This window comes from Drosophila busckii, chromosome 2R, assembly GCF_011750605.1.
Source record: "Drosophila busckii strain San Diego stock center, stock number 13000-0081.31 chromosome 2R, ASM1175060v1, whole genome shotgun sequence".
Lineage (NCBI taxonomy): Eukaryota > Metazoa > Arthropoda > Insecta > Diptera > Drosophilidae > Drosophila > Drosophila busckii.
Window position 1 is genome coordinate 4,819,555 of NC_046605.1, and position 24,645 is coordinate 4,844,199.

General features: G+C 42.8%; 9 protein-coding genes across 9 annotated transcripts; 2 read left to right on the forward strand and 7 right to left on the reverse strand.

Annotated features, from left to right (window-relative positions):
• Nucleotides 1–786: 786 nt before the first annotated feature.
• On the reverse strand, nt 787–1,450 carry LOC108594910. Its single transcript, XM_017980047.1, has 3 exons — nt 1,388–1,450; nt 1,183–1,335; nt 787–1,125 (listed from the first exon to the last, which is right to left on the reverse strand). The coding sequence occupies exons 1-3, from the start codon at nt 1,448–1,450 to the stop codon at nt 787–789; spliced, it is 555 nt and encodes a 184-aa protein (XP_017835536.1).
• Nucleotides 1,451–2,000: 550 nt separating this feature from the next.
• Nucleotides 2,001–2,725, reverse strand: LOC108595933. Its single transcript, XM_017981220.1, has 3 exons — nt 2,622–2,725; nt 2,414–2,566; nt 2,001–2,342 (listed from the first exon to the last, which is right to left on the reverse strand). The coding sequence occupies exons 1-3, from the start codon at nt 2,685–2,687 to the stop codon at nt 2,004–2,006; spliced, it is 558 nt and encodes a 185-aa protein (XP_017836709.1). The 5' UTR covers nt 2,688–2,725; the 3' UTR covers nt 2,001–2,003.
• A 549-nt stretch (nt 2,726–3,274) lies between these two features.
• On the reverse strand, nt 3,275–3,986 carry LOC108595936. Its single transcript, XM_017981223.1, has 3 exons — nt 3,928–3,986; nt 3,723–3,875; nt 3,275–3,667 (listed from the first exon to the last, which is right to left on the reverse strand). The coding sequence occupies exons 2-3, from the start codon at nt 3,870–3,872 to the stop codon at nt 3,323–3,325; spliced, it is 495 nt and encodes a 164-aa protein (XP_017836712.1). The 5' UTR covers nt 3,873–3,875; nt 3,928–3,986; the 3' UTR covers nt 3,275–3,322.
• Nucleotides 3,987–4,405: 419 nt separating this feature from the next.
• Nucleotides 4,406–5,185, reverse strand: LOC108594909. The gene is made up of 3 exons (XM_017980046.1): nt 5,014–5,185; nt 4,808–4,960; nt 4,406–4,750 (listed from the first exon to the last, which is right to left on the reverse strand). Exons 1-3 carry the CDS (start codon nt 5,074–5,076, stop codon nt 4,406–4,408), a joined length of 561 nt encoding a protein of 186 aa, XP_017835535.1. The 5' UTR covers nt 5,077–5,185.
• Nucleotides 5,186–5,574: 389 nt separating this feature from the next.
• Nucleotides 5,575–6,308, reverse strand: LOC108595930 (CG34028). Its single transcript, XM_017981217.1, has 3 exons — nt 6,233–6,308; nt 6,028–6,180; nt 5,575–5,972 (listed from the first exon to the last, which is right to left on the reverse strand). Exons 1-3 carry the CDS (start codon nt 6,296–6,298, stop codon nt 5,628–5,630), a joined length of 564 nt encoding a protein of 187 aa, XP_017836706.1. The 5' UTR covers nt 6,299–6,308; the 3' UTR covers nt 5,575–5,627.
• Nucleotides 6,309–6,891: 583 nt separating this feature from the next.
• Nucleotides 6,892–7,631, reverse strand: LOC108595932 (CG18538). The gene is made up of 3 exons (XM_017981219.1): nt 7,549–7,631; nt 7,338–7,490; nt 6,892–7,282 (listed from the first exon to the last, which is right to left on the reverse strand). The coding sequence occupies exons 1-3, from the start codon at nt 7,609–7,611 to the stop codon at nt 6,941–6,943; spliced, it is 558 nt and encodes a 185-aa protein (XP_017836708.1). The 5' UTR covers nt 7,612–7,631; the 3' UTR covers nt 6,892–6,940.
• Nucleotides 7,632–10,996: 3,365 nt separating this feature from the next.
• LOC108595927 (zinc finger protein 608) lies at nt 10,997–20,077 on the forward strand. Its single transcript, XM_017981215.2, has 10 exons — nt 10,997–11,299; nt 12,415–12,652; nt 12,863–15,332; nt 15,494–15,611; nt 15,674–16,706; nt 16,764–17,754; nt 17,816–18,050; nt 18,108–18,364; nt 18,432–19,690; nt 19,762–20,077. Exons 1-10 carry the CDS (start codon nt 11,249–11,251, stop codon nt 19,833–19,835), a joined length of 6,726 nt encoding a protein of 2,241 aa, XP_017836704.1. The 5' UTR covers nt 10,997–11,248; the 3' UTR covers nt 19,836–20,077.
• A 1,997-nt stretch (nt 20,078–22,074) lies between these two features.
• On the reverse strand, nt 22,075–22,777 carry LOC108595851 (gamma-secretase subunit pen-2). The gene is made up of 3 exons (XM_017981142.2): nt 22,519–22,777; nt 22,358–22,462; nt 22,075–22,297 (listed from the first exon to the last, which is right to left on the reverse strand). Exons 1-3 carry the CDS (start codon nt 22,577–22,579, stop codon nt 22,158–22,160), a joined length of 306 nt encoding a protein of 101 aa, XP_017836631.1. The 5' UTR covers nt 22,580–22,777; the 3' UTR covers nt 22,075–22,157.
• Nucleotides 22,778–22,861: 84 nt separating this feature from the next.
• On the forward strand, nt 22,862–24,596 carry LOC108595409 (otefin). Its single transcript, XM_017980635.2, has one exon. The coding sequence runs from the start codon at nt 22,970–22,972 to the stop codon at nt 24,281–24,283; it is 1,314 nt and encodes a 437-aa protein (XP_017836124.2). The 5' UTR covers nt 22,862–22,969; the 3' UTR covers nt 24,284–24,596.
• Nucleotides 24,597–24,645: the final 49 nt, after the last annotated feature.

A 24,645-nucleotide genomic window follows, 5' to 3' on the forward strand; every position in this document is an offset into this window, starting at 1 on the left:
CATTAGATTTTAATTTTGTAAGCTAGATATATCACATAAATAAACAAACATTGTTGAAGAGAACAGATCAGCCGAATCACTATAAATTATTTCTGGATATTACAAAGTCCCAACAGAAAGTCGAAATGATAAATTATTTGACTTGTCATATCATATTTTAACTTACTTTGCAAATAGCATTGTCGATGGGCAGCAGCAATACAATCACACAAGCAATAAGTTTCGACATCATTGCTGAAGTTGACTAATGTGAAGTTCTGCGGACTTCTCTACATTTGCTCTTTATATACCAAATAGCGGACATATTGTAGATCATGTTTGGTTACAAACGCTAAACATTGTGTGCATAACATGTTAGAGCTAGTTAATTTAATTAATTAGATTTCAGTTTAGCAGTAACATTTTGTTTGCATTTATGTAATTTAATCAAGAAATCAAGTAAAACATAATTCCGCAGAACAATCTAAAACGAACATACAAGTGGATTCAATTAAGATTATTAATTGTCAATAGGAACATTGTTCAAAGGGATATTGAGTTCGCATCATTATGCTGATCATTATCAGCCGAACTACTAAAAATTAGTTCAGCGGTATAATAAAGTCCGAAAAAAGTCAAAATTATACCATTTTCATATATGTGCATCATTATTATAAACCCTAACGGAAACGTTTAAGCTCAAAAATACTGTTTAAAAAACTATAGTTAAAGTTTTTCAATCAAAAATATATGTATTTTTAGTCATTTATTTGTCATTCAATATGTAAAAGCATTTATGCATAAGCTTTAGCCAAAGAGATCAATTTTTTTAAATACTTTTATAACAACTGTAAGAGAAAAATCTACCTCACCAATACCGTAAAATGAAGCCTTATACATACCGTCGGGTAAGTAGTGTGGTAGGTTCTCTCCCTTAATGACACAGCGCTCAAATTTCCAGACAGTTCCCTTAGATATGGGGTACACTTTCTCCGGCAAAGTTGAGCAGTGTTCCATATTTTTATGGATAATAGGTTTATAATAAGAGTTCGAAAATTCCGCTATTGTTTGATTAGGTATAGTCCAGGGCAATAAAACATAATCGTCTTCGTTGCCTGTGTTACTGCGATGACCAATTAGATGAACCTGTCAAAATAATTGTATTTTATAATGAAGAGTCAACAATGCATTAAAGCGACTCACAAATGTAGTTTCATCCACATCATAGTTCCAATGAATAGTTGCGGAAATGCCGGATGCAGTGCGATTTATGCGATCAATCGCAGAATCTATTCGCAACTTACTAGGATCTGACGAGGTGGTTTCCATAGACAATAGAGTGTAGTCCCACATTCGCTGTTAAACAGTTATTATTAATGCTGTTTAAGTAGCTTTAAGGAAAACTCACTTTGCAAATAGCATTGTCGATGGGCAGCAGCAATACAATCACACAAGCAATAAGCTTCGACATCATTGCTGAAGTTCTGCGGACTTCTCTACATTTGCTCTTTATATACCAAATAGCGGAAATATTGTAGATCATTTTTGGTTACAAACGCGAAATATGTTGTACTTGTCATTATTGCTAATTTAATTTAATTTAGTTAATTTAATTAATTGGATGTGATGTTAGCAACAAAGTTGTTATAACAATTTGCTTGCACATATTCAAATATAATATACATAGAATCACTAGTGAAATATAATTCCGCCGAAAGCATTCGCATACGCCCTATTTAGCTTATTTTCAACATATGTATAATTATAAAAACCATGCAAAATTTGCATATTTCATAATGTTCATCTTAACCATTGAATATTAGTTCAAGGGTATAACAAAGTCTACAAATGTATACACAGGCATATGCATAAATTTTGTGTATTCTAGTTATCGCAAACGTTTTCTAGCTCCAAAATTAAATTCATAAAAAACTTATAATTTATTTTTAGTCAAGAAGAAATGCATTTATAACTGTTTATTTGTTATTTAACAATTGACATTTAAATTAAAGCTTTCTGCTGCTTTAGCCAAATAGATCGGTTATTTTTGATACTTTTAAAGTAAGTACGGCAGACAACTCCACCTCACCCGTAGCAGTAAATACAGTCTTATAATAACCGTCGGGTACGTAGTCGGGCAAGCTCTCTCCCGGTATGATACAGCGCTCAAATTTCATGACAGTACCCAAGGGTAAGGGATACGCCTTGTCTGGTGTTGGCAAATTCGAGCAGTGTGCCAAATTTTTATAGACAAAATTTTTGTAATAAGCTTTTGTGAATTCTTCATATGTCTGTTTAGCTACGGACCAGGGCATTAAAACATAATCCTCTTCGTTGCCTGTATTACTGCGATAAACAACAGCCTGGAGTTGTAATAACATAATAAAAGTAATTGCTTTTCAGAAAGAGTTGACAATACTTTAGGGCGACTTACAAATGTAGTTTCATCTATAACAAAGTTTAAAACAACATTAACGGACAAGCCAAATTCAGTGCGACTAATGCGCACAATCTCCGCATCCATTTTGAATTTACTAGGATCTGCTGAGGTGGTATTAACGGATATTAAGGTGTATTCCCACATTCGCTGTAATGCAATTTTTATTAATGCAGCTTGAGTAGTTTAAAAAAAAAATACTTACTTTGCAAATAGCATTGTCGATTGGAAGCAGCAATACAAACACACAAGCAATAAGCTTCGACATCATTGCTGATGTCGACCAATGTAAACTTTAGCGGACTTCTCTACAAGTGCCTTTTATATACCAAATAGCGGAAATATTGCAGATAATCTTTGTTTATGAACACTAAACATTGTATGCATGTCATATTAGAGCTAGTTAATTTAATTAATTAAATGTGATGTAAGCAGCAAGTCTATCTAACAAATATGCAAATATATTTAATACAAATTACAGGGCTACCATAGAATTTTGCTGTAAGCATTTGCGCGTGGAAATTTTCGGTACCACTAGGGATTTAATTCATGGCAGCATCAATTCGCTCCAATATAGTGTTAAAATACCTGAAGTTAAAGAACTGCATTTTTAGCTGTTTATTTGTCATTCGTTATTTAAAAACATCTCTCTATGTAAATGCATATGCATATTATGCATTAATATTGTTAAGAGATATTTGTTAGTATTTAAAAATTAAAAAAAAAACATTGTTGAAAAGAACATAAAATGTACATATTAAATTTAAAAAAATCTCAAATTATACAAGATTTTCTACCTTTTTTTTAGAAAACTAAAGTAAAAGTTTGTGCAATAAAAAATTCATTACTAGCCTTTTATTTGATATTCAACATACATTTACCTTTATATGCAAACACTCTGCTGCTTTAGCCAAATATATCAGTTTTCATCCATATTTTTGCAGTCAGTGTGGCAGACCACGCCACTTCACCCGTAATGTTAAATATCAGCTTAAAATAACCGGAAGGTACGTAGTCGGGCATACCTTCTCCAGTTAAGATACATCGATCTAATTTCCAGACAGTACCATTTTCATTGGGATACGCCTTGTCGGGTGTTGGCAAATTCGAGCAGTGTGCCAAATTTGTATAGATAATAGTTTTATAAATAGTTTTTGAATATTCCTTGTATGTCTGAGCAGGTACAATCCAGGGCATTAAAATGTAATCCTCTTCGTTGCCTGTATTACTTCGATAGATAACCGCCTTAATCTGTTAAAAAGAATTGTTTATTAAAAATAGTCAGCAGTACTTTAAGGCGACTTACCAATGTAGTTTCATCCATAACATAGTTTAAATTAAGAATAACGGACAAGCCGAATTCAGTGCGACTTATGCGCTCAACCTGCGCATCTATTTTTAATTTACTAGGATCTGCTGAGATGGCGTCAATGGATAATAACGTATAATCCCACATTCGCTATAGTTTAGTTATTATTAATGCAGTTTGAGTAGTTTTAAAGAAAACTTACTTTGCAAATAGCATTGTCGATTGGAAGCAGCAAAAAAATCAGACAAGCAATAAACCTCGACATCGTTGTTAAAGTTAACTAATGTGAACTTAAGTTGACTTCTCAATGTTTGCCCTTTATATCGACTCAAAATAAAACCGCTCAGCTGAGCGTATTATAGCCCAAAATTATAACGAACGTACACGTGCATTTAATTAACATTGTAAACAAGCGCATTCGATTTAAATTTTTAATCAGATAATTGTCAACGTTTAAATATAAAAACATTGTTGAAAAGAACAGATTAGCCAAACTATTAACAAAGTCCAAATGCTACTATTTTTATATTGTGTGTCATTATTATACACCTTAGCTGTACAACTTTTTAGAAGTCTCAAAATTCAATAAAAAAAAAGTAAATAAAATCAAAAGAAATACTTTGTATCCATTTTATTTATTGTGAAACATTTAAAAGTGTACGTAAAAGGTTTCTGTTGCTTTAGCCATATAGATTTGTTTTTCTTGATATCTTCATTCTAATTATGATTGTCCAGTCCACCTCACCCGTAGCGTTAATAAAAACCTTATAATAACCGTCAGGCACTATTTCGGGCATGCCCTCTCCATTTAGGACACATCGATCGAATTTGTAGACATTATCCTTGGGTACGGGAAACGCCTTATCCGGTGCTGGCAAATTCGAACAGTATTCCAAATTTTTAAGGACAATACTTTCGTAAAAAGATTTTATATATTCCTCATATGTCCGTGTAGGTAAGGACCAGGGCATTACAACATAATCTTCTTCGTTTCCTGTATTACTGCGATAACCACCAGCCACGATCTGTTAACAGTAACATTGATTATTAAAAACAGCCAACAATACGAAAAACAGACTTACAAATGTAGTGTCATCCGGGAAATAATGATAATCCATAATTAAGGAAAAGCCGTATTCAGTCCGACTAATGCGCTGAACTTCTGCATCTATTTCAAATTTAGTAGGATCTGAAGTGGTGGTGTCAATCGATAAGAGAGCGTAGTCCCACATTCGCTATTATACAGTTATTATTAATGCAGTCTTGAGTTGTTACAAAAAAAACATACTTTGCAAATAACATTGTTGATGGGAAGCAACAATAGAATGACGCATGCAACAAGTATAGACATCGTTGCTGGACTTGACTTTTTTAGTGGACTTCTCTACAAGTGCCTTTTATATACGAAAAGCGTAGATATTGTATATCATCTTTGATCTAAACATTGTATGCATGACATGTTGGAGCTAGTTAATTGATTTAATTAAATGTGATGTAAGCAAGCATGTCTATCTAACATATATGCAAATATATATATAATACAGTACTCCAAAAATCACTTGTGAAATATAATTCCGCTCCAAAGCATTTGCGCGTAAATTTAGCGATATTATTCCACTCAAAATTATTGCGCGGCTAAGCTAAGCAGCTGAGCTTATTATAGCTAAAAATTACAAGTGGATTCAATTAACATTGTAAACAAGCGCATTAGATTTATATTTTCTAGATTGTTAAAATTGTCAACACTTAAATATAAAATCAAAATTGAGCACGATTATATTGTGTATTAGTCTTAGCTGTCAAACTTTTAAAAAGTATGTTGAACCAAACGAAATACTTTTTAGCCGATTATTTATTATGCAATATTTAAAATATATATATGTATACAAGGTTTATTTTAATTTAGCCAAATAGATCAGTTTTTTTCGTTATTTTTACTATAATAGTGACTGTCCACTCCACCTCACCCGTAGCGTTAAATACAACCTTATAATAACCGTCGGGTGCATAGTCGGGCATGCCGTCTCCATCTACGACACATCGATCGAATTTGTAGACAGTACCTTTGGGTATGGGATACGCCTTATCCGGTGTTGGCAAATTCGAGCAGTGTGCCAAATTTTTATGGACAATACTTTCGTAAAAAGATTTTGTATATTCCTCATATGTCTGTTTAGGTACGGACCAGGGCATTAAAGTATAATCCTCTTCGTTGCCTGTATTACTGCGATAAGCAGCAGCCTGGACCTGTTAAACGTAATTGCTTATTAGAAATAGCCAAAAATACGAAAAAGCGACTTACAAATGTAGTTTCATCCAGATCATAATTCCAATTAAGAGTTAAGGAAAATCCGTATTCAGTCCGACTAATGCGCACAACTTCTGCATCCATTTTAAATTTACTAGGATCTGATGTGGTGGTGTCAACGGATAAGAGAGCGTAGTCCCACATGCGCTATTATACAGTTATTATTAATGCAGTTTAAGTAGTTAAAACAAAAGCTTACTTTGCAATTAACATTGTTGATTAAAAGCAGCAATACAATGACACATGCAACAAGTAACGACTTCATTGCTAAAGTGGACTAATGTAAAGCTTCGCGGGAATTCTCTACAAGTGCCTTTTATATGCCAAATAGCGGAAATGTTTTAGATCATCTTTGGATACAATTATCACATTGCTTGCATGTCATGTTGTTAAGCTTAATAACTTAATTAATTAAATGTGCTGTTAGCAACAAGTCTATCGAACAATTTGTTTGCAGGTATGCAAATTTGTATACTAGGGTATCTGCTTGAGTTTCATTTAAACTTTAGTCCGTGCCAATCCGCGGAATAGTTTTGTACAAAAAGCGTAGTACGGAGTTTTTAAATCAGCGGTGGACACGAATTTCGAATGTAGGAGCACTTAGAACAAACATTGGGAGCACTGAGAGTAGTCAGAGCATCAAAAATTGGGCTGTTGTTAAAATTGTTGAAACAACTAAATAAAACAAAAACCTTTTGATAAAGTATAAAAACCTTTAATTAAATAAATAAATTGTAAGCATTTTAGAAAAATATTCATTGCTATAAAAATTATATTTTTTCTTCTAATATATCCCAGTTAAAACCAAAATTATTTCCATATCTGCAAAAGTAATAAACAAAAAATTTCAATGCGCTTATATGTATATTTATTGAATATTTGTTATTAATAAATGCATTTAATACATTCAACCATACAAATCTGTTTTCGCCGTAATTTTTGCTACAGCCGTTATGACCCAATCAACCTCACCGTCTACAGAGAATACAACCTTATAGAAACCTTCGGGTACTAATTCGGGCATGCCCTCGCCAGTGACTACGCAATGCTCAAATTTGTAGGTGTTCTTTGGCCATGGATCAATGTTGTCCAGCTGCGGCAGATTTGAGCAGTGACCAAGGTTTTTAAAGATATACTGCTCGTAATAGCCCTTGAAAAATTCCTTGGCTGATTGCTTTTGTAATTTCCAAGGCAGCAGCTTGTAATCGTCCTCATTGCCCGTATTACTGCGATACGAAACAGCTTCAATCTGAATTTAAAATAAAGTATAGAACCAAAAATTGCAGGCAAATAATAAAGCTTACTGTTGTAGTATCATCGATATCATAGTTAAATTCTATGGTGCCAGTAAACGCAAATTCACTGCGCGACAAGCGCTCAACCTCTGTAGTGAGACTTAATTTTGAGGCATCCGAAGTAGTAGCTTCAATGCTCAGCGGCTCGTAGTCCCATTTGCGCTGCAAATTGAAGCCTGTTGATTATAAATGCATTAATTAATAACTTTACACAACTTACATCGCTTAGACAAACATCAAAAGTGAGCAGCAATGCAGTCAACCAAACTATAAAATGCAACATAACGTACTACGGGCTTTAGACTATTATTAGTTTTTACTAAAGCCTGCTGGCTTTTATAGTTTGTCAACTAGCACAATTAGCGCAATTGTTAACAAGTATAACAATGTATACAAGCCATGTGGCATGTGGAGATAGCAATATATATTGAATATACATTTAATGTAAAAAAGGTACATTTTGTTAAATTTTCGAAAAAAAAAATGCTTCAATCAATATAAAAATATCAAGCTGATTCACACGCAGACCCGCATAGGCTTTGTATAAATGACAACGACAAATTACGGCACTGCTAGCATGTATATATAGTCATAAATTCAGGCATTATCAGCAGATTGGGGTAGCGCACACAGCCATAGACAAAGTGGAACTATTGAATACCCTGCGAGTGAGTCTAGCTACCCCTTTGTTTGCCTTTTAAGGGGCACTCGAGCTGCCACTTCAGTTTTTGAGTTGCAGGCAACGAGTGATCGATATGGCATAAATAAAGAAGAACAAAAAAAAAAAAAAACACAAACCATTGAAGAATGTGCAGCACCCCTTCAACTTGAAGCTAAAAGCAAACACAGCATGGTCTTGGCTCTTAAGTGGCATGATCGCTACTCGAGTGCGTCGCCGTCGCTGTGGCAGTTGCAAAGTTGCCCGGCACTTAATTTAATTGAGCTCAGCGCGTTGCTGCCACAGGCGACGAAGCTAAAAAAAAAAGGCAACGGCAACCAGACACCAACACCCACAATGCCATGTGAATGTGAATATATAAAATCAAATTATCGCTCAATGTGTAGGGGTAATCAAAACAAAATAAGACCGAAACTCAATTTGTGTGTGTGGTGGAGTCGTGGACAGGGAACGCGACGACAACTTGAACTTGTTGGCTGTGGCGGACTCCTTTGCTTGTCGTTTTATATATTTTTTATTATTTTTTTTTTTTTCTCCGGTTTTGTTTGTTGCGGTTTAGCTGGGCTAATAAAAGCGCAACTGGCAACTCCCCAGAGGCGTTCATTTAGCGGCAGCGAGCCACGTATCGATCTTGTAACAACCGCGCTGAGCAGAAGATGATGGCGACGACGATGTGGTCGTAAATCTTGAACTTTGCTGCTGCTCTGCACTCCACTGCCCACCCCGCTTGCTGTGTTGATTGTGTGTTTCAGCGGCTGCTGTATGAGCTTCAGCTTGATGTTTAGTACGTGCGGACAGTGGCTGGAGCGCAGAGCGTAGAGCGGGGTAGAGTAAAGAGCAAGCGCTGTTCATAACAAGACGCGAATGCGACTCGCTACTCTCCCCTGCTCAGCAGCCATAAAAATGCAAAGGGTATTATTTTTGTTGCTTTAGCATTTTATAGTCTCGCTCTCGCTCTCTCGTACCCTCGCGCGGAGTACCCAAACCCAATTTAAAACACGACTTGAACATTGGAAATGTTGTGCTGCGGCCTGTAACTGAAGCTATCAACGGACAGCAAACTGGCCAGGCAGCTTCTTTGTTATTATTATCGCAGTTGTTGTTGCTGTTGTTGTGGCTGTTGCTGTTGAGTTTGTTATTATGTTTCTTTTTTGTTTTTACCTTGCCGCGCACATTCATTTTTTTTCGTTTTCTTTCTTCAGCCGAAAATTGTCGGAATGCTCAACGGCGGCTATTAGTAATTTATTGATTTGTCTAAATTATGGAGTGTTGTTGTTTTTTGTAGTTTTTCAATCGGCTTGTTTGTTTGCTCTTGCCGCACGCTTTTTGCCGCTGCCACATGCCACAGGCCCACCCACATGTTGTGCTTACTACTAAATGAAATTAAATTATCAAATTCATAACTAACCACACACAGACGCGCGCCGCTGACAATTATTGCAATGCGTTGGCTGTGCTTAATAACAACAATAAAAGCAACAACTCAATTAATTAAATATACATATTAAATCATTAAAGGCAGCTACACTTATACAAATAAATATCAGCATATTGCGGCAGCCCACATTACACGTGTATGTGTGTGTGTGTGTGCTTAATTATCGTTAAAATGCTAACCACATGCAAATTTAATTGCTTGCTTCGTTAACGCAACTTTATAGTTGTTTAACAAAATAATCCTATGGACAGTCTTTTGTCAATTCCGATATTGAGACCACGCAACAAGACAGCGTGGGAGCTCATGTGTTGGCCATAAAGTGTTGTGGCCAAAAGCTGTCATAAGCATAAGCCACAAAACGAGCTTGAACACATTTTGTTGCCACTTTTTTTTTATACTCTTACATTTAGAGCATGTGCTAATCCACGTTCTTTAAATGTTTAGCGACTGACAAAGCGGCTTACGTTTGTATGTGTGAGCAAAGAGCAAACTAAAAAGCGATTAGCGGCTGACAAGTTGGCTCACATGAGTATATATATACTATATGTTTGAGTACATCTCAATAAGCACCCACTAGCGTTCGCCCCAGCAGTTTTAAGTGACAACACAACGACTTAATTACGAACAAACGCGGCCAAGACACTTAGCAATGACGTCAGCTACAGCAGCAGCCGTATAAATAAGTCAGCTGCAAAAAAATAGAGCTGGCAATTTATTATTTACACGCCAAGTGCGAAAACTGACACTTTATCAGCTGACTGTGCCACAGACATAATCGAGACTCTAACTAGTTAACAATCGATTGCTGGTTGCGGCTTTACCAAAGTCAAATAGTCATAATAAATAAATGTTATTTGTCGCTCTAAAATGTCTAGTGAACTATTTATAAAGCGCTAATTTGCAATATGCTAATTGCACAGTTATAAACCGCTATATACCTAAACAAATGCGCACAACTGTGCGGCTCATGACAAATAGCTTGTCTAGTTTTTTTGTTCGATACACCTGCGTACCTGTAGAGAGGGTCGGGTCTATACCTCTATAATGCGTACATATGTACACAAGTTGTTGGGTTAGTTTGGTGCAGCTTGGGGTTGGGTTTTGATTGCGCTATCATTGGGCCTATCTTATCACAAATCGCTACCGTGCTCTCGGTCAACGCGTTGTGTATTTCCAATCATATTTGCCCACAGGCACTTGAGAGCTTTGTTGAGAGGGTTATCAGTAAATTGCAAAAGTGTTTTAATTGCCAAGTCGTTAAGGTGTCTGCCAAGTGCAGGCCGAACTGCAAATCACAGCTCGCGTGCATAAAATATAATACAGAACTTAACTAACATAACTACAGCTGTGGCTGTAGCGGGGGCGGGTGCAGCCAGCTGAAGTCAAGAGGGAAATAAACAGTAAGGCAGCGCGGCGATAAGTGGGCCACAGTCTAATCGTAAAGTTATTTATACAAACATGTGTTGCGCTTCTACTACATACATACATACATATATAGTATTTATTTTTTTCAAAATTTAATTTTAATTATTTTTTTCTCATTGCAGTTTTGAAAATGAACAGTTTGGCCCGAGGGCCGAGGCCCTGTGTCTCTGTCTCCTACCTGAGTGGTGGCCTGGAAAACGCAGCATTTTGGCAACAGCAACAACAACAAGTAGAACAACAGCAGTATCAAGCTTTATTTAACTACAACGAGAAGATCAGCAACACTGGCTGCACATTATTAAAAAGTACGTTCCTAGCAAGCACTATTGGTAGTACTTTGGGCCCGCACAGTGCGGCCGCCCGATCGTTTGCGTCTGCATGGAGTCAATGAGACGTAACGAGGCAAACACTAGCCACCACCCGAATAAGGTGAGTACTAATGTGCATAATTACTAGCACTACTATTAGTAGTTAGTTTGTCTGCCTGCTGTCCCCCCCACTACTTTTATTCCCTCCACTTTCGTGCTATTTGAAGCGTAGGCGATAAGAGCGCTAATTATTTTATTGTCATCTGTTTCTGTTTTAACTTGGCCCTCTTAAGTGGGCGGTTTCTCAAGTGGCCACTAGACTTAACAGTGCGCAGATAAAGAAAATATATAAAACATACAACAACAACAACACGAACGACGTACAAAAAAATGCTGCTGATAAAGTTAGGCAAATACACATACTACAATATGAACGAAATAAATTTATGCCTGTTGACAGTAGCTTAAATTTGTGTTGTTGTTTGTTTTAGTAGAGTGGCATAAAAAAATTATTGCTTAAAGTTGTGTGTGCGGTTTTATTATTGAATTGAGCGAGCGTCTGTTTCAATCACAGCGTAGATTGAAGGCAACGATTATATAGCATAACAATAATATAATTCTACAATCTTTGATTGGAAAGATACCGCATCATTTGCTTGCTGACGTTTACCAACACTCCCATATTAAAGTGGCGTTTTTTTTTTTCTTCTTTTCGTTTGGCTCTCTCAAACTCTCGCTCTTGTGTGTTGCTCTCTCGGCGTGCGTACGTGTGTGCGTCTGTGCTTGTGTGCGTGCCGTTTTCGGTGGTTGCTTTTGAGCTCTGTTTTTGTTCTTGTTTTGTTCAGTCTCATCTGCGTCGCCGCGCTGCCAAACGAAAAAGGACGCCGCAGAACGCTCGCGCAAAGCATTTCAATATTATTATTATTTAAACTTATATTAAATGTTGAAAAAAAAGAAACGAAAAACGCGTCTGGGCAAGTAATTAAAGTTTATTAACTTGGGCGCTTAGTAATGGAATGGAAAAATCGCTTGCAGAGGTAAAACAGGCAAAAATAAAGTAATTCCCTCTCCTACCCACTCCACTTTTCACACACACATGCATTACATGCGTGCGTTTGTATGTGTGTGTGTGTGTGTGCGTCTTTGTCGCACTCAATTAACTATACAGCTGCATTTGTATTTTTCTTTGGCTTGCGTTTGTCTTAACAAAAAAAAAAAATATTTTTTCTTTTGCAGGTGGCCCTGAATAGCAGCAACGTAGCAACGGAAAGCAATATTAAGAATAAATTGTTAGCTAATTTAAGTGCGGCAAACGCAGCAGCAGCAGCAACAGCAACAACGGTAGCAGGAACAGCAACAACAGCAGCAGCAACAACAACGGCAGCCACGAATCAAGCATTGAATTTCAATAACAAAGTAAAGGCAACAACAGCAACGAATAATTTGCAAGGCAATAGCGCGATTAAGAAGCAAAGTAAGTAGAGCACACACACTAATACTAATGCACACGCATTATTACATTGTATGACAAAATGCAATTAGAGCTATCAAAAAAAAAAAAAAGAAGAAAAAAAATTATAATGCAAAAAGTAATGCTTACTCAGTTGAACATACTAATTTTCTCTTTTTTGTAATCTCTCTCTCTCTCTCTCTCCTCTCTTTTGTTTTTGTTGTTTGCATGTAGAATTAGTTGGTTCTAGTAGCAGGACAAACGCAAGTACAACGACAACTGGCAACGCAGCAGCGTCGAATAGCAACAGCTCTTCCAATTCCAATTCCAATTCCAGCGAGTCCAAAGATACAAATTTCGAGTACGAGGACGAGTGGAATATTGGCGGTATACCAGAGCTACTAGACGATTTAGACGCAGACATAGAAAAGTCGGCGGCACATTCGGGTGGTGGCAACCAAACGGCAACCGCCACAAATATAAATGCAAAACAACTGAACAACAACAACAATAATAACAATAATAATAATAGCACAACAGCAGCAGCAGCAGCAACAGCAACAACTGTAGCTCCAACAGCTCACAAGTCGCACAAGACGACATTGCATAGCAATTTGTCGGCCACATCGCCAACCACAATTAAGTTCACACGCCAGCCCCTACACAGCGGCGCCAACTCAGCGCCAGCAACGTCAACAGGCTCCAGCAGCAACAGCAGCAGCAGCTCAACTGTGTTGTCCTCCAGCGGTAAGAGTTCGTCTTCCTCATCGGACAAGCATCATCATCATCATCACCATCGACATCATCATAGCTCATCTGGCAAGGGTCTAAAATCCGCGCTAGTAGCACAACTCACGAGTCCCGGTCTCAATAACAACAACAACAACAACAACCATCATCAAAACAACAACAGCAGCGGCAGCAGCAGCAGCGCTAAGAACAGTTCCGCCAGCACATTGTCATCATCGACATTTGCCGGCTTCTCCAAGGGCGGCAATTTGGTTTCCTCTTGCGCCAGCCAGTCTTCCCATAACAGCAGCAGCACTGGTCAGCAAGCCAAATACTCCGCTGGCGGCATGTCCTCGCAAACGGGCAGCGGCAGCGGCAGCAACTCGAGCAACAACAACAGCAGCAGCAGCGTAAGCGGCGCCAACAGCGCCGGCGGCAACAGCAACAGCAGCATAGGCAACCTAGGTGGCGCCACTGCTAGTGGGCAGAGTGCACAAGGCGGCAGCAGCAGCGGTAAATCGAGCGCAAAAATGTCAATTGATCACCAGGCGACGCTCGATAAAGGACTCAAAATGAAGATCAAGCGCACCAAGCCCGGCACCAAAAGCTCCGAGGCGAAGCACGAGATCGTCAAAGCCCCCGATCAACAGAACGGTGCATTGGGCAACAATGCCGGCGGCGGCCAAGATGATGCCGCTGGCAACAGCGGTGCCAGCACCAACAGCAGCAGCAGCAACGCCAATGCGTCTTCCCTCAACAGCAACAACAACAGTAGTAGCAGCAGTAGTGGCAGCAGCAATTCCAGCAGCAACAGCGGCTCTTCCAGTTCCAGCAGCAGCAAGAAGCATCTCAACAATGCCAGCAACAACAATAGCAGCAGCAGCAGCGGCGGCGGCGGCGGCAATCAAGGCAGCAACTCGCACGGCAGCAACAGCAACAGCGGCAGCAGCAGCAACAACAGCAGCAGCCAACAGTCAACGCCCACGCAGAGCAACAAGCGCGGCAGCTCCGGACATCGGCGCGAGAAGACCAAGGACAAAAACGCACATTCCAATCGCCTCAGCGTGGACAAGTCAGCGGCCTCCGCAGCTGGCGAAAAAGACACGCCCGAGAAGAACGCCAGCAACAGCAGCGCCAGCAACAGCAACAGCTGCCAGTGCAATGGCGACATGAACGCAGCCAGTGGAGCTGCGCCATGTGCTCATCATGCCTGCATTCGACGTCTCTCCAATGCCAGCAACAACAGCAACAGCAGCGGTGGCGGCAGCAACAGTTCCAGCGTCTCGGCTGTGCCTCCGGGCGTCTTTACACCCTCGGCCGGCTCGCCCGCCGCTGTGGTCTCTGCTGCTGCCTCGTTGTTGGCAGCGACAACTGCAGCCAGCAATGCCACGCAGTCGGCGACGGGCAACAGCAGCAGCGGCGGCAATGGCGTCAATGCTGGCGCAGCCAATGCACCCGGACCGCCTGGCAAGGATGCTGGCATTAAAATCTCCTCACACATTGCTGCCCAATTGGCAGCAGCAGCCGCCAGCAGCAGCAGCAGCAACAACAACAACACAGGTGGCAACTATGCGGCCGCCGGTCAGAGCAACAGCGCAGTCGTCGCTGCTGGCGGGGACAACAACAAGTTGGCCAAAATGCTGGCGCCCGGCTTGATCTCAGCCACCTGCCATCACACCATCTCAGTGCCCGCCTGCAGCGCCAACGATGACGAAAGCAAATCTCCGCCGGCTAAGCGTGCCAAGCACAGCGATGGCAGCAAGGACATGGTCGACATATGCATTGGCACCTCCGTGGGCACCATTACCGAGCCGGACTGCCTCGGTCCCTGCGAGCCCGGCACATCGGTCACACTCGAGGGCATCGTTTGGCACGAGACTGAGGGCGGCGTGCTGGTCGTGAACGTGACGTGGCGCGGCAAGACCTATGTGGGCACGCTGCTCGACTGCACCCGACACGACTGGGCTCCTCCAAGGTGAGTAGCAGTGGATGGGAGTAGCAAAAGAGATTCTTCACATGATTTGCCATTAATAAAGAGTTGCCTTGCCAAAATTAATCTCCTTTTGTTTTCTGTTTTTATTCATTTTGTGTGCCTTGAACCTCTTGTGCTCAACTGTACCTCTTTGGCATTTGCAGATTCTGTGATTCACCAACTGAAGAATTAGATTCTCGCACACCCAAGGGACGCGGCAAGCGCGGACGCAGCGCTGGTCTCACGCCCGATCTGAGCAACTTTACCGAGACCAGAAGCTCGGTAAGTCCCCATTTTTTGGTACCCACTTGCCCTTGGCTTTGTTTTAACTTTCACACTTGCAGATTTATTTCTCACATGCACAGGTGCATTCGAAGCTGCGCAATGGCGCCACCAAGGGACGCGGCGCCACACGCAGCGCCTCGGGCAATGCGGCGGCAGCGGCGGCGAGCAACAGCAGCTCGTCGGGCAATGGCGGCGGCGCCACGCCCAGCACCTCGCCCACAAGCTTCCTACCGCCGCGTCCGGAGAAACGCAAGTCCAAGGACGAGGCGCCCTCGCCGCTCAATGGCGAAGGCGTCGATGGCATGAGCATGGTCAATGCCAGCGGCATACCCATCTCGGCTAGTGGCGGTGGCCTGGCCACCCAGCCGCAGAGCCTGCTCAATCCAGTGACCGGACTCAATGTGCAAATCAACACCAAGAAATGTAAGACTGCCTCGCCCTGCGCGATCTCCCCGGTGCTGCTCGAGTGCCCCGAGCAGGACTGCAGCAAGAAGTACAAGCATGCCAATGGCCTGCGCTATCATCAGTCCCATGCGCATGGCACTAGCGGCAGTGCCAGCAGCGGTGGCGGCGGCGCCAGTTCCATGGACGAGGACTCCATGCAGGCGCCCGAAGAGCCGGCGACGCCTCCGTCACCACAGCCGCCAGCAGTGGCAGCAGCCACAGCACCACAGACGCCACCAGCAGCTAGCAGCACTTCCGCGCCTGCAGTTCCAGCTGTGCCCAATGGCAATGCCACAGCAGCAGCCACAGCTGCAGCTGCTCCAGTTTGCCTCAACGACAGCAACAGCAACAACGCCGCCGATGCAGCAGCTGCAGCGAATCCCGCGTTACCAGCGCTGCCGCTGGTGGTGACAGCAGCGCCAGGCACAGCACAAGCTGCTCCGCCGCCGCCACAAGTATCGCTGCTAGCACCAGCTGTGCCTGTGCCCACTGCAGCGAGCAATCAGCCTGTGGCTGGCGGCAGCATCACCGCCGGCATCTCCGGCCAGGCACTCTCACAGCATCAGCAACAACTGCTGGTGGGCGGTCTAGGTCTGCCCGGCATGCTCTCCGAGCAACAGCAGCAGGCGTTGCTGCAACAAGGCGCATGTAAGTACAGCACAGCTGCTCCTAATCCTCACCAGACTAACTCCACTTTGCTTATAGTGAAAGCAGGCGTCTTGCGCTTTGGCCCGCCCGATGCTGCAGCCTTGCAACAGCCGTCGCCTGGTGCTGCCTCACAGCAGTCACCGCCTGGCCAGAGTCCACTGCGTCCACCAAGTCTCACACAGGATGCACAACAGCCGCCTGCGGGCTACGCACAGCAGCAAGCGCCGCCAGGCTTGAAGGGCTCGCCAGGCTTCAATCCAGCCGCCGTCTCTGTGGGCAGCAAACAGAAGAAGAATCGCAAGTCACCCGGACCTGCCGACTTCGATGGCAGCGTTTCACGCGAGGATGTGCAGAGTCCTGCCTACAGTGATATATCGGACGATTCAACGCCCGTTGGTGAGCCCGAGCTGCTAGACAAATCACAGCCCAGCAAGCACATTGAGCTGCTGGGCAAGAAGCCCAATGAGGTGGTAGTCGGCGTGCCCACAGCTCCAGCGCCCAATATGCCGCCCTCGCTGGCCGGCTACAGCATGTATCCATTTTATCCGGCAGCGCAACAGCCGCAGCCGCCGCCACAGCAGCCAACGCAGCAGCAGCAGCAGCCGCAGTACATGGTGCAATCCGGACCAGATGCACTGCAGCCAGGCAAGCCCACGCCGCAGCAGCAGCAGCAACAGCAATTACCACAAACTGTGGCGCCACCGCCCAGCTCTCAGACGCAGCCAACGCATCTGCTAGCGCCGCCTGCGCAACAAGCTGTGGCCCATCTAACCGACTACAGCAACAAGAACAAAGAACCACCGCTGGATCTCATGACCAAGCCACCACAGCAGCAGCAGTCAGCTGGCCAGCAAGCCGGTCAGCCGGAAAACAATGGCAAGGATTCGCTATCGAACAGCTCCCAATCCGCGCAGTCGCAACCACCGCCGGTTAATTTGAGCGCAGTGCCTGGACCGCCGCCTGGAGCGTTGCCACCTGGCATGGCAGGCTTGGCGGGACTAGGTGGGCCCGCACCCGGCAAAGCGCTAGGACACTATTATCCTTACAAGTAAGTGGAAACATTCACAGCAAATTTGACAGCAATTTATTAACTTGTGACTACTTTGCAGCTTTATACCACCGGGTTATCCATACAGCGTGGATCCCAACTTTGGTCCCGTCTCCATAGTAGCCTCGGAGGAAGCTGCTAAGCTGCAGCAAGCACAGCAACAACAACAACAGCAGCAGCAGCAACAGCAGCAGCAGCAACAACAACAAATAGCAGCTGCTAGCATTAAGGAGGAGCGCATTAAGGAAAGTCCCAGTCCGCATGAGAATCCCAAGCACTTGCAGCCACAGCAACAGGTTAGCTATAATTAATACATAATTAATACGATATACTTAACGTGCATTTAATTGCAGCTGCTGGCCAACAAGCTTATCAAGCAGGAGCCGCTCATCAAGCAGGAAATCAAACAGGAGCCCAATGTGGGACAGCAACCACCGCCGCAGCATCAGCAGCAACAGCAGCAGCAGCAGCAACAACCGCCGCCGCCGCAGCCACAGCAGCCGCATGCGTTGCATCCCAAGGATCTGCAAGCTTTGGGCGCCTATCCGAGCATCTATCAGCGTCATTCCATGAGCCTGGCAGCAGCAGCACGAGAGGAGGAGCTGCGACGGTAGTATGCGCTATTATTTGGTTTACCAAAGAGATCATAGTTAACGTATTTCCTTTTCTTATAACAGCTACTACATGTTCTCGGATCAGCAGCGTCGTCAGAATGCAGCAGCAGCAGCGCAGAATGCCGCTGGTCTACAGCCGCATCCGGGCATGCCACAGCAACACAAGGACGAGCAGCAGGCACAGCAGCAAGCACAGCAGCAGCAGCAACTTAGCATAGCACAACATCAGCAGCAGGCCATGCAGCAGCATCATCAACATATGCAGCAACAGGCAGCGCAGCAGCAGCAACAACAGCAGCAGCAGCAGGCACAGCAGCAACAGCAACAAGCACAGCAGCAGCAGCAACAACAGCAGCAGCAGCAGCAACAGGCAGCGCAGCAAGCACAGCAACAACAGCAAAAACTTAAGCAAGCTGCCAATGCCGCTGCCAACAACAAAGCCACCAATCTAACCAAGGAGTCGCCCAAGCAAAAGAACAGCAACAATGACGATGACCAGCAACAGCTTAAGGTCAAGCAGGAGGGTCAGAAGCCCACCATGGAAACGCAAGGGCCACCACCGCCGCCTACGTCGCAATACTTTCTGCATCCCTCGTACATTTCGCCGGCGCCTTTTGGCTTCGATCCCAATCATCCCATGTATCGCAATGTGCTAATGTCTGCTGCGGGTCCCTACAATGCGCCGCCCTATCATCTGCCCATACCACGCTACCATGCGCCCGAGGATCTGTCGCGCAATCCAGGCACTAAAGCGCTGGATGCACTGCATCATGCCGCCAGCCAGTATTACACCACGCACAAAATACACGAGCTCTCCGAGCGTGCGCTCAAGTCACCCACCAGCGCCAGCGGACCCGTCAAAGTCAGCGTCAGCAGTCCCAGCCTCGGACCGCCACAGCCCGGCGGGCCCAGCAACAGCGGACCTGGCTCCAATCCCAATGTGCTTGGCGGCAACGGGCCCAGTCAGCCTGGCTCTGCGCCGAGTGGTGCGGGCGGCGTACCCTTGAATCTGCAACCACCACCTGGCAGTCTGGGTGCGCCGACGCCCAACAAACAAACCGACTTGTCCACACAAAAGTCGCATGGCGTGGCGCCAGGCGCTGCGCTGGATGCGCACAAGCAGCCCATGCCTGGAGCACCGCCCATTGGAGCGGGTCCCGCCGGAAATGGAGCCGTAGGCGTACCTGGCGGTGCGGGCAACGGAGCTGGAGCCGGTGGAGCCGGCGCCGATTCACGTAGCCCGCCACCGCAACGACATGTGCACACACACCATCATACACACGTCGGCCTTGGCTATCCCATGTACCCAGCTCCCTATGGAGGTGAGTAGCTCGTAAGCAATATTGGTTAGGTTAGTGATTTGTATTTATTTTAATATGTTTGCTGCTTTTAGCGGCGGTCTTGGCAAGTCAACAAGCGGCGGCTGTAGCTGTGATAAATCCATTTCCGCCGGGACCGTCAAAATGAGATCAACTGAACAATGGCAGCAATGAGAAGAAGGCCTACAATGTGAAGAACAACTAGTGCCCAGCTGTGAACGACTAGGATCATCAAGGGCCTGGGGGAGCGCGTGCACAAACAGCTAAACCATACATATATAATATATAGTTTATTTTTACAATGTTACAAACTGCAAGCACCCCCCAAAAATCAAACAAACTACAACAAAAAACAAAACACAACAACCACAAACAAAACAAAACAAAAACGACTATTTATATGCATAAGTATTTTTTGTATGTTTCGTTTAACGTGTTAACTATAAATTTTTGTATTTGTTAAGGCCTAAGTTATATCATAACTATTACCGCATAAACATAAATATAAATATATATATATATGCATAAACGATAAACATATACATAATATTAATGTTAGCGTAACTTACAAATTAGCGATGTTTTTCCTAAGTGTATTTTGCATATACTTCGATTTATATATTTAAACACACACCACACATAAAATAATATAATTATAGTTATATTTATATAATATTAACATTAGTACGAGAGAGGCGTAAATCGAACATGAACAAACAAACAAAAAGGATAAACATTGTAACAGAAACATAATTATGGCAAACTGTAGTGTGTTGATTTATTGTAAAAACAAAGCATACAGATATACATATATATATATATTATTATTATTATTAATAATGAATTATTGTTTAATGCGCATTATCGATTATCAATTTAACGTTTAACAATTCTAATGTAGCTCGTACTGTTTAGCATTTAGCAATCGTGTATTAATTAATCCTTATCTGTGTTGCGAATGGCGCAAGCGCAATAATTTGCATCTAAAAGACAAAGGGGCGCGCCCATTCTTATATCTTATGTATATGTATGTGTGTACTATTCGTATCCTGTAGTTTATTCAAGCACAAAACAAAGCTAACAAACAAACAAAACAAAAACAAAGCAAACATTTTTGCCACAATTTTGTGAATTTCTTTTTCGGCTTCGATTTTGATAGTCGAGAAGCAACAATTTAATGAATGTGCTTCGAGGCATCAAACATGTACTTTAAATATTTATAAATGTTTATGTATAGACGCATATACATATTTGCATATTTATGTATAAATGTATGTGTATGATATGATGAACAATTATTATTATTATATGATATGTGTAATTTACATTTATTATCCAGAAGATAATGATAAAAGTTGAACTTGAAGTCGGTGGGTGTGTGTTGTAGTTCACTAGCCGCTTCATAGACTATATACACGCGTGATTTAATGGCACTTAATGTTTTATAGCCCTAAGCCCCCACCCCCCTCATCCCGTTTAACCCGCCCCTTCATGTCCCAAAATCACAATTCTTTAGAATTTATCAATAAAATCCAACAAAAACAAAGTATTGTATATAAAATATAAATTGAAGCAAGTCTTTCTTTAATGCATATAATTGTAAATTAGTTCAGATTGATGATGTTTAAGTGATCCACACATTAATGTATGTAGAATACAACATATGTAATAATGCAAGTAAATCGAATATCTTTATGGTCTCCATGTGTAGAGTAGCTACAAAGCACCGAGTGCTAGCTTCCCTCCTCCCCTCACCCACTCATTGATTAAAAACAAAAAGTTAAACAATTTCTCAACAATTCTGTGTGTAGTAGTGGCATCAACTTATTCGTAGCGACACCAATTCAAAAAGATTCAATGAGAGGTGAGAGGAGACTTATTTGCAAGCTTAGTTTATTATTCAAATGGTACAAGCAGCATTTTTACAAATATATAAAGATATGTATACAACAAAATATATGTATTTTAAACAAAGCCAGAACAAACTTAATGACATTCTAAACAATGAAATTGTATGAAGTTGAACAATGAAGCGCGCAAGTGGCAAACCCAATTGATTTAAAATTATGTCATTTATAACAAATTGCGAAAAAAAACAACCACATTATTAGCGCTAAGAAATTTCAAAAAATATAGTACACATATATATAGTACATATATATAAATATATATATTAAAAACAAAAATAAGCTTTAGATGTGAATAAAGAAAAATTGTATTTAAAATGAAGTCTGCTTTTGCCTGATATTCTTCGTCAAGAGGGTTATGCTGGCTGGATGGATGATAACAATCAACGCTGAGTCCAAGAAGGCATTCCGGTAAGTTTAAACTGTCCATGTCCCAACCCCCCATAAAAATAACTTCAAGTTTAGTTGTAAAAATGTCTTAGTTTATTAAAAGGTCCTTTATAATATCATGCGTTAAATGTATATAATGCTTGAGTATCTATATATGTATGTACAATTATTAATTATGCGCTACCTAGCGGTATTATAAAGCTAATATAGTCGGCTGTAGCTCCCCATGCAGCGCGATTCGTCTGGAATATTATGATCCATGTAATAAGCGCAATTGTCCAGATCAGCGTCCCTATAGCCGAGTATATGACATCTGCAAGGAAAAGATAAATTACCAATTGCTCCGAATTTTAAATGACTGGGAGTTACATACAGCGTTTAATTTGATTCTGCTCTGGGTATGTTGGTTTACGGAAGGCTTCCTCAAAGAACCAACAAACATTTATGGCCCAAACGAAAGGTAGAAAAGCAAAGCCAGCTAAGGTATTTATTGGTTAGCATTTGTAAGTCTTTATATTCATTTTTTTCACTTACTCATAAAATATGTCCTACAAAGCTGTAGCTTGCGTGGATTTGTTGCTTTGGAAATGTCCATTATTGCTTGTGTTTACTTTTTTCGATGTGGTGATGATTCAGTTTAGCCTGGTTTTAGCTTTTATTGGATTTGGGCTATTACAAACACCAAACTGTTGCTGTTAGCAAGTTAAATAAAATGCCGGCCACATATATATGTACAACTAATGCCTGCCTAAGTAAATAAAATCTTAATTTACAACTAATATACAATTTCACTTAACAAATTTACAATCAACTGTCATCCAACATACTATTGTCCGAATAGGGTTGCGACAAACGCAGAGCGTTGCCAACTCGGAAAATAATTGTAAATAAATTTGCCCATCTCTAGCACCGCGCAAAAAGTGACGCGCAACAGCTTTCAATTTCAACGAATTGTGTAAATTGATTATAAAACTAAAAAGAAATTATGGCCGATGCCGATAATCTGGACAATCTCAGCAATGCGGAGTTGCGAGCAAAGATGCTGGCTCAGGGGTTGCCGAACATACCGGTAACAGATAGCAGCCGCAAGGTGCTTGTAAAACGTTTACGTGCGTCGCTTGGCGGCAATGCGTCGCCGGCTGCCACTGGCAGTCCCAAGAAGACCAGCAATCGCCGTGAGACTTTGCAACCTGCCCCAGTGGACAAGACAGATGGCGCCGCTGCTGCGCGTGAAGCAAATGCTGCATCCAAGGCACGCCGCACCATAGCTGTTGCTCCAGCTGCTGCTGCTCGCAGTGACAACAAAGAGGCGGCAAGTCGTCGACAGACAGTAAACAAGCCGGAAGCATCACAGCCACAGCCACGTGGCCCGCAGGCTGCTGCAGCAGCAGCAGAGCCCATAAGGAAACCAGTTGTGCAGGCTGCACCCATATCAACACGTCGCAGCTCTAATTCCAACACCAATATGGAGACACGCCGCGAGCTGCATAGCGAGCGTGTGGTCAAACAGGCTGGCACTATATTTGAGGAGCCGCCACAACGCAAGAACACATTGATGAAGAACTCGCTGATTATACTAGAATCCGATGAGGAGGAGGATGAGCAGCTGGCAGAAGCTTTGCAGCATGCTGAGGATCAATACAGACACAAGTTAACTACAGCTAGACCCAAGCTTACTACTACAACTACTAGCACTAACGAGTACATCAGCAAACCGCTGTATCCCACACTGGAGCCAATGCAGCAGCTGCAGCAGGCGCTCTATGTGCCACCCAGCGCCAGCTCCACCGTCCGCTCCACTCTGGGCGGCTCGAATTTGGCTAGCTCCAATTTGGCCAGCTCCTATAGCGCACGATACAGCAGCTTTGTGAGCCCAGCTAGCAGCAGCTATGCCAGCAAACCAGCAGCTCCTGCTCCTGTTCCGATGACTTCAAGCTATCGTCGTTCGCCGCCACGCACCTTTGCCAATGAGTTTAGCGATGATACCGCTGATGATGATGATGGCGCCTCAAACAGCAAGTACGAGAGCGACTTTGCACGCAGTTTGGCACGTCTACGCGCCGAACGCATTGGCGATCGCAGCAGTCCCTATCGACGCACCACTGCTGGCTCCAACTTGGGTGGCAGCTATGAGCCCGCAGTACGTCGCTCGCTGCGTCCGGAAAATGAAAGCGTATCCGTATCCGTGGCCTTCCAGCGCTGGTGGGTCAGCCTAGACCGCAAGTACGGGCTCAAATCGCAATTGTTTGTGTTGTTTGTGCTGTTGTTGATCTATGGTGCCTACAAATTGTTCTACTAAACATAGTTAAAGTTGCCATAAAAGAATACTCGAATTTCATGTTAATTAAGTTAGGTTCCTTAAACATATAACTGTAAAATGAATGTTAATTAGCGTCAAATTGATTTTCTGTTTATGTTTAAGTGTAGTTGCACTTTTGGCATTTATGTAAACCCCATGTTCTAATTTCGTTGAAGCAACAAATGTAATAAAAACTTTAAGAGGCAAACGCAGCAATGTTGTCAACAAGAGCCACACGTATGTGGCAAGAGGCAATGGCAACAGCAGCGTTGACATATGCGCGTGCAGCAGCCGTTAATGATAGAAAAGTATTTGGAATGCGTGTACAACACTTGTCGGCATCGCTCTGACCAAATGCAGGC